The sequence below is a fragment of the Lithobates pipiens genome, unplaced genomic scaffold, assembly GCF_037356315.1.
Source record: "Lithobates pipiens isolate NorthernLeopardFrog02 unplaced genomic scaffold, aLitPip1_a1.2 Scaffold_28, whole genome shotgun sequence".
Classification (NCBI taxonomy): Eukaryota; Metazoa; Chordata; class Amphibia; order Anura; family Ranidae; genus Lithobates; species Lithobates pipiens.
The window spans coordinates 60,996,767-61,011,805 of NW_027507789.1; the positions used below are offsets into that span (position 1 = coordinate 60,996,767).

At 44.1% G+C, this 15,039-nt stretch overlaps 1 protein-coding gene across 3 annotated transcripts in view; it reads left to right on the forward strand.

The window, feature by feature from the left end:
- ST6GALNAC1 (ST6 N-acetylgalactosaminide alpha-2,6-sialyltransferase 1) overlaps positions 1–15,039 on the forward strand; it is a 374,560-nt gene that overhangs the window by 226,039 nt on the left and 133,482 nt on the right. For all 3 annotated transcript variants that reach the window (XM_077459293.1, XM_077459292.1, XM_077459294.1), the window contains 2 exons: positions 5,308–5,446; positions 10,143–10,246. In XM_077459293.1, the coding sequence (XP_077315419.1) occupies positions 5,308–5,446; positions 10,143–10,246 (243 nt within the window). The remainder of the gene's footprint in view (positions 1–5,307; positions 5,447–10,142; positions 10,247–15,039) is intronic.

Consider the following 15,039-nt stretch of genomic DNA (forward strand, 5'->3'; position numbering starts at 1 on the left):
ATTAAGATTACATGAAAAATTCCCATTTGCAGTAAACGGACGCTAATGTATAGGCTTGTATGATCCAACAGAGGTTCCCTGCACAAAAGAATAAAAAATTACAAAAATATAATTTTAAAAACCTAAATCTGTGAATCTGACGTGCAGAAGGTAACTCTTTCTTGTGTACATGCTCGCGCATGAGCAATACGCTCACCTATGACACGGTTGAAGTTTTTGACAGGTTGGATCTTTTGACAGAACACCAGTGGGGCTTGTATGAAACAAGAGAGGTGGTTCCTATACTTGGAATATACCCTTGCTGTATATAGACTGGTGTGCTTGTAGTACCAGAAAAATGTGAGTGAGTACCCTGACACTGTTTTTTATACTATAAATACTACATTTTTAAAACATTATAAGCACTTTTAGCTTTTTTTTTCTCTGCATTTTGCCACTGGCCAACACTGGCTACTTGGGAGCAAGAGAAGTGAAGAGAAGTTTGTTCTGGAGTAGCCCGTGGAGAGACTAAAAAGCTGTTTCTGACCCTATTTGGCGGTAGTGGTCGCACTGTTTCAGGTGGGATTACTCCTGGGGGGGGGGGGGGGGGGCACCTATGGTGACACACACCTCGGATCTGTTTTTGAGCACAGAGGAGTGGATTCTGTTTTGCGCACACGTTGTGGAGCACTTTATTGTGGGGAATTTTCTCCTTATGGACTTTTTATGAACACTCAACTTATAATACAATTTCTATTAGATATACTGTATATTGTACTGTATTAGTAGTGGTTTGTTTTTGTTTTCACATATGGAATGATATCTGTATATTTACACAGTATTTCACTTATTATTCATTTTAATTGTTTTTAGTACTAGCGCTGCACATTTGATTTCTTGATGTATTGATACACATATAGGATTGTGGTTTAGTGTCAGCAGCTTTCTTTTTAGTCTTTCTAGTAGCAACTATAGGAGTGGCGTGTAGGTTTATCATTATTATTGTAACTGTACTGTCTGTTCTCATGTTGTAAAGCGCTGCGCTAACTGTTGGTGCTATATAAATCCTGTATAATAATAATAATCTTCTCTTTTATGCCAGAGCTCTCTAGCAATCCCTATATAGCAGCTGTTAAAACTGTAAATAACCACTTGACCTTTACTAGTCTGATGTCCATACCTGGAGAGTAAAGTCTGCCTGGATACAATTACATTTTCCCACATTCCCAGAATGCCTGCTTTTTATTTTTCAATTGATTGTGCGTCAGAAAAAAATAATTATTCCAGCCAGCCAGCAAAGGAGGGATGATTTCATTGTATCTGACTGACTTCATAGACATCAGACGCCTGAATGTAAAGATATTTTTTACACAGAGTTTCACAGCTGCTATCTAGGGATTGATAGGGAGCTGCAAGATGGGAGAGGGGGCAATAAAGAGTATACAGCAGCTTCTGTGCATGGGTACTGTTATGCCACATACACACGATCGGAATTCTCATTGGAAAAAGCTCTGATAGTTTTCCCATCGGAATTCCGCTGTCTTGCTTACACACGGTTACACCAAATTCCGACGGTCAATAACACCGCGACATACAACACGTTCGACTACACTATAAAAGGGAAGTTTAATGCTTCTGAGCATGTGTCGAATTGTTTCCGAGCATGCATCAGAATTTTGAGTTTCGGAATTGCATACAGACGATCGAAAAATCCGATAAAATGTTTTCCGGCGGAAAAATTAAGAACAGGCTCTCAATCTAAAGACTGTTGGAAATGCCGACAGAAAAAGACCGATGGGCATACACACGGTCAGAAAATCCGATGAAAAGCTCCCATCGGGCTGTTTCCATCAGAAATTCCGGCCATGTGTACGTGGCATAAGATGGCATAGCAAAAGGAACCACTCAACCAGCAATGAACAATCCATTGTACCTCCAGAGACTTGCTTGCAACACTCCTGATTGTCCAGCAGAAGTCCAATGTTGTCAGCACTCTCCCGTAAAGCGGTTGTATAGTGTTTTTTTTAACTTTTACCTACAGGTAAGTCTATAATAAGGCTTACCTGTAGGTAAAAAAAATATCTTCTAAACCTGTATGGTTTAGGAGATATTCCCCTCGCAATGAGCCGCTGACTGCAGCGGCGCATGCACACAGGGGATTTTCGGCTGAAAGCCTGGCAGACGCCAGACCCTGCCGGAAAGAAATCTCACACTCGAAGACACACCAAGGGAGCATATCAGCTCCCTCGGCGTGGATCATCAGAGATGACGGGGGCCTCTTTCTAAGGTAAGTATTTCATAATAAGCTAGTATGCGTTGCATACTAGCTCATTATGCCTTTTCCCTTGCAGGTCTGGAAAAAAAGCAAAACTCCCATAGCCTAGGTCAATGTCAGCCTGGGCTCAGAGAAACCCAAAACACTAAGCCCTTGTACACACAGTCGGAGAATCTGTCGGAATGAGTCTTATCGGACCGTGTCGTCAGATAATCTGACTGTGTGTGGTATGCATCGGACTGATTCCGCCCGAATCTCCGTCCGACCCAATTTTCCAACATGTTGGAAATATTTCCCGACCAACTGGGCCGGACGGACCTAATCCGATCATGTGTAGAGCATTTTCATTGGACCAAGTGCCACGCATGCTCAGATCAAATTCCTACATCAAAGCTATTGGCTACTAGCCTGAATGTAGTCCCATCTTAACGAAATTACGTCATCACGTTCTGAAAGATCTGATTTTTCGCCAACTTGGCCCGACCGTGTGTATGCAACATTTTCGGACACAATCCGTCGGACTAAATCCGACGGGCAAAATCCGACGGATTTGGTTGGCAAAATCTCCGACCGTGTGTACGTGGGCTAACAAGTACATGGGGTATTTACAGAACTTCTGGAAACATCAGGCACTTAAACAACAACATGTTTCATACTGTTCCTAAAGGGATTGCAAAACTTCCAGGATTTTTTCTTTAAAGTAATAAACATGCCATATTTACCTACTCTATGCAATGCTTTTGCACAGAGCAGCCTTGATCCCCCTCTTCTCAGGTAAGCCCTGCCAGCACTCCTGGCTCCTCCCCACTGCTGAGTGCCCCCATAGGAAGTGGCTTCCTATGGGTGCACTCGCGCAGGCTCGCTCTCGAGCTGGGCTGTTTGCCTCTATTCAGACAAGCAGCCTGGCTTAGTCCCACTCCTGCCCTATGCTTACAGGTTTTGACTGACAGCATCAGGAGCCAATGGCCCCCTCTGCTCTCAGCCAAGCCTGTGAGAGCTGGGAGAGGGAAGAAGACTTGGGATGACCGAAGAGAACGGCTTGGTTGGTATTTTTGGACTAGGTTAGTGATGTAACTAGGGGCAGAGTTATGGATGGGTTTGTAAATTATTTTTAGTACTTTGAATTTTATTCGTTGGGTGAGTGAAAGCCAGTGCAGGGATTGGCAGAGAGGGGTGGAGGACACTGAATGGCTGGTAAGGTTGATGAGTCTGGCAGCGGCATTCATTATGGACTGAAGGGTGGATAGTCTATGTAAAGGTAATCCAACGAGGAGGGAGTTGCAGTAGTCGAGGAGAGAGATGACCAGGGAGTGAACTAAAAGCTTGGGAGGCTATCAGCTGACCCAGGGAGGACGTGTAGATCGAGAATAGTAGAGGTCCAAGGACAGAACCTTGGGTGACCCCAATGGAAAGGGGAGTTGGAGAAGAGGAAGTGGAGTTGTAAGTGACACTGATGGTACGATGAGATAGGTAAGATTCAAACCAACAGAGAGTGCAGCCATGGAGACCAAGCAAATTAGTTTTTTGAGGAGGAAGGGGTGGTCAACTGTATCAAAGGCAGCAGAAAGGTCCAAGAGTAAGAGTATGGAATAATGACCGTTGGTTTTGGCTGTTAGTAAGTCGTTAGTGAGTTTTAGGAGGGCAGTTTCTGTGGAGTGCCGTGGGCGAAATCCAGACTGAAGAGGATCGAGAAGGTTATTTTCAATGAGGTGGTTGCTCAGTCGGTTGTAGACTAAACGTTCAAGGAGTTTGAAGGCAAAAGGGAGCACAGAGATGGGTCTTAAGTTGTTAAGATTGGTGGGGTCTGAGGCCTTTTTTGGTATGGGAGTGACTAGTGCATGTTTTAGAGGGTTGGGGAAGATGCCAGTAGAGAGTGAGAGGTTGAAGATATGAGTTAAGGAGTGTAGGATTGAGTCAGATGGTGACTGTAGTATTTGAGAAGGAACAGGGTCCAGGGGGCAGGAGGTTAGGTGGGCATTAGAAAAAAATTTAGTGACTTCCTCTATAGTAGCTGGGTCAAAAGAGGAAAGTATTGATTGTGCAGGAGGACAGGGAGTGTAAGGTGAGGGAGATGTCTGTAGAGCGGAGATCTCGAGGCGAATCATCTCAATCTTATTTTTGAAGTGATGAGCAATCTCCTGGGCAGTGAGTAAGTTAGTGGGTGGGGGTAATGGAGGACGAAGTAGAGTGGTAAAGGTAGAAAAGAGTTGACGGGGACTATGTGAGAGGGTGTTAATGAGGGTGATAAAGTAGGACTGTTTGGCAGCGTGCAGGCAGGAATTTTATTTTTGGAGGGCAGATTTATATTGGCTGAAGTCTTGCTGTGACTTAGTTTTAAGCCACAGATGCTCAAGAGCTACGTTTTTTGAGGCTTCTGGTATTGTCTGGCTGCCAGGGTTGTAGCGGTCGGGGCCTGATTCAAAGTGCATCAGCACCAAAAGCTGGGGTTTAAGTGCCCAGTAAGCACGTGGTTAAATATATTCAATAGCCACAAAAGATATAATGCCTTTGAAAGCTAATTTATTAACTTGTAAAAGTAGCAGTGACATCATCACTGTGCTGTACATATCCCGTGCAGAGGGCAGAGCTGTTGGAGGGATCCAGCAGGCCTCACCCACTACAGGCTGCCTGCAGTAAACTTTAGGAGGGGGTGGAGACTAGACCAGTCACCATGCACAAAGAGAGAGCAGCAGTGACCAGTCTTTATTACAGGAATCTCCTGCACAGAGGCAAAGTTTACATTTGAAATCGGCACAGATCTGGAAGAAATACACAAAGCACACCAAGATTCAAGAATACACATGCCTTCTGTGTTTAGATAATATTTGTTTATCCCGCAGTTCAGCTTTAAACTTTACATTAGCTTTTACTTTCAATCTTTTTATTGGTTTTTGTTCAAAGTACAAAAAGGAAGGATACAAAAGCAATAACCAATATGCGGGCAGACATCATACCGTCAATGATTACCCTAGCTTTTAAATTCAAAGTATGCCATCCAGTTGTGCAATTACTGTTAATATGTACTCATGTCCACTATCCTTCTTTGTTCTCAGTGTCAATGGAGCAGTAATCAGGGGATATGAAAAGGATGTGGGAGTTCGGACATCATTTTATGGATTCACTGCTTTCACCATGTTATCTTCCCTGCACTTGTTACATAGAAAAGGGTTCCTCAAAATTCCACAGGACAAGGTAATGCTTGATAAGCAGGAAGGCCAGGTTAATCTCTTTCTTTACATTCTGGTTTTGAATAGATGGATTATGGATAAAAAATACTAAAAAATTTTTTTCTAAAATGACCCTGTGCTTTGCCTGTGTGGGGAAAAACAACCAGTATAAGGTCCGTTGACATGGACCATAGGGTGAGTATATGGATTGAAAACTTGCTACAAGGGCAAGTTCAGAGGGTGGTGATAAATGGGGAATACTCAGAATGGTCAGGGGTGGGTAGTGGGGTCCCCCAGGGTTCTGTGCTGGGACCAATCCTATTTAATTTGTTCATAAACGACCTGGAGGATGGGTAAACAGTTCAATCTCTGTATTTGCAGGCAATACTAAGCTAAGCAGGGCAATAACTTCTCCGCAGGATGTGGAAACCTTGCAAAAAGATTTGAACAAATGAATGGGGTGGGCAACTACATGGCAAATGAGGTTCAATGTAGAACAAAAGTAAAATAATGCATTTGGGTGGCAAAAATAGGAAGGCAATCTATACACTGGGGGGGGGGGGGGGAGGGGGGGACCTCTGGGGGAATCTAGGATAGAAAAGGACCTGCGGGTCCTAGTAGATGATAGGCTCAGTAATGGCATGTAATGCCAAGCTGCTGTTAACAAAGCAAACAGAATATTGGCATGCATTAAAAAGGGGATGAACTCCAGAGATAATTTTCCCACTCTACAAGACTCTGGTCCGGCCGCACCTGGAGTACCCTGTCCAGTTCTGGGCACCAGTCCTCAGGAAGGATGTACTGGAAATGGAGCGAGTTCTAAGAAGAGCAACAAAGCTAATAAAAGTGTCTGGAGGATATTAGTTATGAAGAAAGGTTGCGAACACTGAACTTATTCTCTCTGGAGAAGGGACACTTGAGAGGGGATATGATTTCAATATACAAATACCATACTGGTGACCCCACAATAGGGATACAACTTTTTCGCAAAAGGGAGTTTAGGAAGACTTGTAGCCACTCATTAAAATTAGAAGAAAAGAGGTTTAAACTTAAAATACGTAGAGGGTTGTTTACTGTAAGAGCAGTGAGGATGTGGAATTCCCTTCCACAGGTGGTGGTCTCAGCGAAGGGCATTGATAGTTTCAAGTAACTATTAGATAAGCACCTGAACAACAGCAACATACAGGGATATACAATGTAAAACTGACATATAAACACACACATAGGTTGGACATGATGGACTTGTGTCTTTTTTCAACCTCATCTACTATGTAACTATGTAATATTTAGGGATTTGTTTAGCCACTTCAATACAAAACATTTGCACCCCCTTCCTGCCCATGCCAATTTTCAGTTTTCAGTGCTGTTGGGAATTTGAGTGACAATTGCGTGGTCATGCAACATTTTCCCACAAATGTAGCTTTCTTTTGGTGGTATTTTATCATCTCTGTGGTTTTTATTTTTTGCGCTATGAACAAAAAAAAACACAATGGGGATTATTTACGAAAAGGCAAATCCACTTGGAAGTGCAGTCACTCTAAATCTAAGGAGTAGATCTGAAATGAGGGGAAGCTCTGCTGATTTTGTCATCTAATCATGTGCAAGCTAAAATGCTGTTTTTTATTTTCCTTGCATGTCCCCCTCAGATCTACAGTGACTTTACTTCCAAGTGAACTTTCAAGTGCACTTGCAGTGCAAAGTGGATTTTCCTTTAGTAAATAACCCCCAATATTTTTTACTTTTTGCTATAATAAATATCCTAATTTTTTTTACAAAAAAAAAAATGTTTTCCTCAGTTTAGGCTGATACGTATTCTTCTACATATAAGCGTGTATTGATTGGTTTGCGCAAAAGTTATAGCGTCTACAAAATAGGGGAGGGTTTTAAGGCATTCTTATTATTATTATTTTATTTTTACTAGTAATGGTGGCAATCTGCGATTTCTTTTATTGCGACTGCAACATTGCTGCGGACATATCGGACACTTTTGACACTATTTTGGGACCATTCACATCTAAACAGCGATCAGTGCTATACAAATGATTACTGTATAAATGTCACTGGCAGGGAAGGGGTTAACACTAGGGGCGCTCATGGGGTTAATTGTGTTACCTAGGGAGTGATTCTAACTGTAGGGGGAGGGGACTCACAAGGGGAGGAGACCGGTCAGTGTTCCTCTGTACTGGGAACACATAATCGGTCTCCTCTCACCTGACAGGATGTGGATCTATGTGTTTACATACACAGATCCACAGTCCTGCTCTGTTAACGGGCAATCATGGGTGCCCGACAGACATAGCCGCCAGGCATATGCATCGGCTCCCGAGTGATGCTGCGGGTGTGCACACACCCCCCAGGCGGCTGGGAAGCCCAGGATGTCATATGATGCCCGCCCATGATGGGAGATCCCTCCTGCGGACGCCATATGATGGCCGCGATGGGATGTGGTTAAAAAAGATTGGCACTGCAAATGTCTCTGTATTTTTACAGCTGTCACTCATAAATGTTGCTGTCCAAAGATGCCCCCTGTGCTCATTCATCCAGAGTGGAGGCACCCTAATACAGGAGACGTGCACGACTAATAGTTGTCCTGTGGACAGATTCTCCCACATGAGCTGTGGATCTCTGTGGCTCCTCCAGAGTTACCATGGGCCTCTTGGCTACTTCTCTGATTAATGCTCTCAATTTAGGTGGACGACCATGTCTTGGTAGGTTTGCAATTGTGCCATACTCTTTCCATTTTTGGATGATAGATTGAACAGTGCTTTGTGAGATGTTCAAAGCTTGGGATTTTTTTTTTATAACCTAACCCTGCTTTAAACTTCTCCACAACTTTATACCTGACCTGTCTTTTTTTTAATCCAGTAATTTTTTTTATTGAAAATATTTTTCTTCCCTTAATACAAAAAAAAAAATCAAAACACAATGCATACATATTATCCAGATACAACCTTAATAAACATCACATTTAATAAACATAAACACCCCCAAAAAAAAAACCCAACCCCCGCTGCAAAAGAATCTACTCCCGAGCTCAGTGCTCTTTCAATATCCACTCTTATGCTATAAAACTCCTTCCAAATCGAGGCCTAAAACCTCTAACCATCTTCTCCAAAGAGCCTCAAATTTCCCTTGGCATGCTCGATGAAGAAAAATAAATGTCTCTTTTAACATGGTTTATTTTATTTGCATTCTCCATTCCTCCACTGTTGGTGGGTATACGGAAATCCATTTTTGCACTATTAGCTTCTGTGCTTGAAACAGACTTCTCACTATTGTAGTATAAAGACACTTCAAAAAGATAGATTCCTCCATTATATTTTACAAGCAAATTGGTCTAATGGCAATTTAATTCTGAACAGACTATTGATAGTGTTAATTATACCCCACCAATATCGGTGGAGTTTGGGACATCTCCATAGCATAAGTATTACGTTTGCCGGGCCTCCCTTACATCGGGGACAAAGAGGAGAATCTCTACGTTTCCATTTAAACTGTTTCTCAGTGGTATAATATGACCAATATAAAATGAATAATTGCGTATGTTTTTGAGTAGTGGAGTAGTGGACAACGATACCTTTGGGACCACGGACAAAGCCATTATCCAATGGTCGTCCGACAATGGTCTCACTCACACTGGGCCCTTAAGGGAATATCTACATATTCTTTAAACTTATTATACAGTATCCCATAGAGTCGTGATATAAGACCTTGCTTATGCCCTCTTTCCTTCAATAATAATATCATCACAGTGTTTAAATTTAAATTCAAAAGAGCGAGCCTGAGCCTGTAAGGCATGCCTGAGTTGCAAATGTTGGAAAAACCTCTGTCTTGGAATTCCAAATTCATCCATTATTTGAGTAAAGGATTTTAGACTATCATTCCAAAACAGTTGCTCCAAATATCTCAACCCGTGTTTTTGCCATAGCTCGAATGTGGAAAATTCCAAGGGGTATGAATACTTTTTTCAAGGCAAGTGGAAGTGGAAATCTCACCATAATGAGGAAAATCCCCTCTTTGACAAGGTATTGTCACATAAATAATAGGTACCCCTCCTCCACCTTAAAAAATAATTTACACTCTACTTTTGTTCTTGTGACAACCATAACATTTTGGATTTATGCTCTACTCCTGTTACCTGGACAAAATTCTTACTTATAGTGAAGGAGAATACCATACTGAACAATAAAGGTGACCAGATTTTTAAAAGCTCCCAGCACAGTTAACAAGGTGTCACAAAAAGCTCCTAATCTCTGGTTTTGATTGGGAGCTGGTAGGAAAGGCTCATGATCACGTGACCACTGTGACAGCCACAGATTGGGAAGTCTAAATAAGTATAAATAATTATAAATATATAAATAAACAACAAATGGTATTCTAGAATTTGCCCAGCCTCATTCTGCATTGTGGAAAATGTCCAGCATCTCACAGACATAGTTAGAAGTTGTTGACCAAGCATTAGTAGTTGTCTAAGATCAGTTTTAATGCTGTACACCAACTTATTGTAGACAGACAATGGAGAAAGCCAGCTTCCCTACTTACCAATGCAGCAATTTGCCTGCAATCATGACAATATAGGATATGTGAGCTTTCCACTCTGCCTTTCATGACTGTGCCCTGGAGTGGCCCAATTCTAAGGAATACCACCTGCCCTAATACATACTTCATGAGGACTTTTGGGGAAGGTCAGTTAATAACATGTTCCTTTGTGGGTTTCCCAGGAGACAAAGTACATCCTTTTCACCGAGGCCCGGAGAGACTACGAGTGGTTAAAGGCTTTACAGCAGAACAAAGAGATCAGCAGAGGCACTCTGGAGCAATACAGGTACATCACTTGTTGCCTATAAAATGCTTTCTGTTGAACCAGCCATCCATATAACATATGTGATCACATTGCACCCCTATGTTGTACAATAAAATGCCTGACCTGTCTCCTCAGTGTAGGGTTTCACTTACCCACCACTAGGTGCCATTAGCCAAATATAACATTTTTCCTCTGACTTTAAAGTGTATGTAAAGGCAAAAAAAAAACAAAAAAAACATGCAGTACGTTTCTACAACATGTGTACAGTTTGCTGTGTTTTATCACTTAGGGTTCTGGCTTGTGATTTTCCATATTTGCACTCTGCTGTCAAAATATATGTAAAGTCAAAACTGTTTTGTCATCTTGGATAAAGAGGGGAGGGTTAAAGTGATTATAAAGCCACATATTTTTTACCTAAATGCAATCCTTGCATCCCCCACCCCTTTTAATTACCAAAGCCAGTGGTGACATGTGCTCAAAATTCACTGTACCATCAAACGCAGCCACTGTGGCCATCAAATGCAGCCACTGTGCCCGTCAATTGCCCCCACTGTGCCCGTCAATTGCCACCACTGTGCCCATCAATTGCCATCACTGTGCCCATCAAACGCAGCCATTGTGCCATATCAAATGTTGCCAGTGTGCCCCCTGCTGGCCCGCCATCTGCACTTACCTGTCTCAGTTGGACAGCTACTTGATTTCTTATCCCGTCTTCTCTTCCCGTCTGCTGCTATGATTGGATGCCTGGTGTCCAATCACAGTGCCTGTTTTTTCAGCCAATCAGGTGACAGGTAACAGATCCGAGCACCTGATTGGCGGAGAGGTGGTTTAGTGTTAGGAAAGCGAATATTCATTCGCTGTTCTAACACACAGCTGAGTGACGGCGCTCGCAGGTCACCTTTTTTGACGCCCATTAGAGCTTATGGCTCTAATCTGGTGCTTCAAAAACACCCCCTGCCCCTGTAATTCAGGCGCTAGGCGCCCGAAAAGGGACCATGCGCCTGAATAGAGAGTGGCAGCAGTGGCCATATATAGATTCATGCAATGTATGAATCTATCTATTGGTGCTAGAGGGGTGGCTGGAGAGAGGGGGAGGTGCCCGTGCGCTCTTATGGATGCACCGCCACTGACCTAAGCCCTTATTCGTTCCAGCACTGTGCCCGTCTGCAGTTCTTTCCCCTCACTTCCTGCTCTCACAGGTTCTTCTGAGGCAGAAGGGAGCTATTGGCTCCAGCTGCTGTCACTCAAAGCCACTGGCAAGGGAGTGATGGGTGAGGCCGAGTCCCGCTGTCTGTGTCTATAGGCACAGACAGCGAGACTCTGGGGTGGGTCCAGACAAGTGCCCTCATAGGAGGCGGGTTCCTATGGGCCAAGGTTGCCAACTGTCCATATCCATGATTTTTACATCTGCCTATGAATATCCATTCATAGATTCTACAATTCACAGATTTTTACAAATTGTCAGTGAATTTACAGATAGTTGGCAACCCTGCTATGGGGGCACTCAGAAGCGCCCAGCAGGGGACCTGAGAAGAGGTTCGGGGCTGCTCCATGCAATTCCATTGCACAGAGCAGGTAATTATAAACCTGTTTTTTTTTTTTTTTTAAATAACAAACATTTACAATCACTTTAAAACTTTGTCTCATTAGGGAGATTTCCCTTTACTTCCTGTCCTCTAGACTCAACATGAATTGAGAAAATGTTTCCAATAGCAAGATTTTAGATTTACCCTGACTTTCATTCCCCCTGGCACTGGTGATCAGGAAAATTAGAGAGGGCGAATCTCTGTAGCGGGTACACAGACAGCAAACAAACATGAACGTTGATTTGCCCCCCTCATCACTATAACTAAATCTTTAAAAAAAAGTTTTACCTTAGTTATACTTTAAGCCCTGTGACCCAAAAAGACAAAATTTAAGTGCCGGTCAGGTAGAGTGTTAAAGTCCAACTAGACCGCTGCTGCAAGTACAGACCAGGACAGGGAGCTCGCCCTAGCTCCAAGCTGCAGCAATGTCAAAAGAAAAGATCTATAATGCCGCGTACACACAACCGGACTTTCCGGCAGACTAGATCAGACGGGATCAGTCCATTAGACATTCCGATCATGTATGGGCTAATCTGATCGTTTTTCATTTAACAAATCCAACGGACCTAGAAATAGAACATGTTTCAAATCTGTCTGACGGAATCAGAAAACCGTTCGTCGATATGCTGGTCCGACGGACCAAATACGACGCAAGGGCAGCTATTGGCTACTGGCTGTTGAACTTCCTTTTTTAGTCCCGTCTTACGTCATCACGTTCAAGACGAATGGACTTTCGAACGTGGGCAAGTCCGTTCGTTTGGAAGTCCGTCGGAACTCTGCCGAAAGTCCGACGGGAAGACCATCGGACCTAGTCTGCCAGAAAGTCCAGTCGTGTGTACGCGGCATTAGCCACACATCATGAAGCAGACCCATGTGCATGAAGTGAGATGAATGGCGACCTCAGCCAGGACTCCAGCCAGACCACACCCCCCATGTGTTTTGCTCCTCCCCTTGGATCTTAATTATGGGGATGGGAGTTCTGAGCATAAGGGAGTGTTTATAAAAGCATCATTGTCTGTCATGTGATAGAAATAGATAACAAACAGGTGCTCAAGCAAGCAATCAAGTGGATAAAAACAGCCACAGGCATCAAAGCTATTCACAAACATCAAGATTGCTATACAGCAGACATATGTATATAAAAGGAAACTGAACAAAGTATATAACAACTTTGGTGTGACAATTGACCAACTGTGTATTGCCAGTGAAAAAACCATTGGAACATGATATAATGGTATGAGGGTCTCCCAAATGATTACACCTGGCTGTCCCACATCTGTATAGACCAGTGGTATTTAAAGTTGTTATAATAAGGCTTACCTGTAGCTACCCAGGATATCTCCTAAACCTGCACGGTTTAGGAGATATCCCCTGTCCCCTGTCATCGGCACATGCGCACTGGGGCAAACTAAAGCAATGGCACGTATGTGCCGTTGCTTCAGTCTATGTGCTGTTGACGGAAGCTCCTGTGCTATGCATACTAGCTTATTATGCCTTTTCTTGTAGGGTTTATAACCACTTTAACCACTTCAATACCGGGCCATAGTCAAATGATGGCCACAGATGGGATCTCCCATCCTGGGTGGACATCATATGACGTCCCTCGGACACAGCCCATCCCCGATCTGTGGGATTTTCCTCGCCATCGACTCTCCCGATACATGTGACCGGCCATGTCCAATCACAGCCGGTCGCATGTACTGTGCCATTATAGAGCTCGTGCACATGCCTAGGGCGCATGCAGAGCGCCGATCGGGGATGTGGCTTGTCATCCTGACACAGCCCAACCCCAATCGCAGTAAAGAATAGAGCGTCCACGGGTCTTAGGCAGGAGAGGAATCTGGTGTTTGGCAGCAAAAGATGAATCCATAAAACAGCTGCATGCCCCGGAATCAATAATGGCGGGCATCTGTACAGTCTTTTCTGGGAGCTGAAAGGAGACAGAAAGGGCAAGGTGAGATGAGAACTTAGTTAAAGAGTCTGGGAGACCAGATGGCATAGATGGACACTATTCCCCACAATAGAGATACAGATTATTATTCCGCCGTCGTTGACGTTCTTCGGGGGTAAGAGATGGTCGCAAGACCCCAAGTTGCATAGGCTCAGACGTTTTAGAAGTGGACGCTGGTACTGGGTGTAAATGGCTTGGGACTTTTGGAAGCATCCAGGTTGGACGAGAGAAACCCGTGGCCCTCACGGCCCTCCTTTCTCTCAGACGTCGACCGATCTGTATGGCCAAGTCAATTTGTGTGTTTACAGTCTGTGGAACACCGACTCTGGCGAGTTCGTCCTTTAAGGAATCAGAGAGTCCCATGCGGAACTGATGACGAAGGGCAGCATCATTCCAGTTCGTATCCGCACCCCATCGCCTGAACTCGGCCACATAGTCCTCTACCGCCCTTTGTCCCTGCTGGAGGGTTCGCAAGGCGGTTTCTACAGTCGCTGAAAGTTGAGGATCTTCGTATAATTGAGCCATTGCATCAAAGAAGGTGGTAAGATTGGCCAAGACTGCATCCCAGGTGAACCCAGGTCTGGGGGTCTCCAGATAGTAAGGATACCACAAAACCCACCTTGGTGGCCTCCAAAGAAAAGGTCCGTGGTTGGAGGGCGAAATACAATTCGCAGGAGTTATGGAAGGCCCTAAAGCTGCTGCGGTTCTCAGAAAATTGCTCAGGTGTAGGAACCTTAGGTTCTGGTGGTAGCATCACAACTGTAGGTGCTGGTCCTGCTTCGGCTGAAGGAGCTGATGGTTGAGGGGCTCCCAGGGATCCAGAAGGGTTGGATAGGGCCATCACCCGTTCTTCCAGCCGGGTGTAGCCTTGCTGGAGGTTCTTAACTACCTCAGAAAGTCCTGCCAGGTGTTGACACAGTTCTTCCATGGCAGAGGCTCCCCGCTCGGGCTCAGACATGGCTGTCTGCTACTGTCACGTACCTTGTGGTAGCGAGCCCGAATTGCGGAGAGAGGCCTCCCTTACGACTCCCACTACCGGTTTCCTGGTAAGGTAACAGGGAACACAGGAGTAAGGAGGGGCACAGGTGCCTGGCAGGATCAACAGATGGGAAGGGATGAATTAGTGGGGTTTCAGCTTTGCAGACTGGAGCAGCTGGGCAGACAGAATTAACACAGCAGACTGGATCACAACAGCAGGTGGAATAGTTCAGTAAACTGGATAAGCTTTAGCAGGTAACTACAGCAGATGGATCAGTTCAGTAAAAGCAGGTAACCAC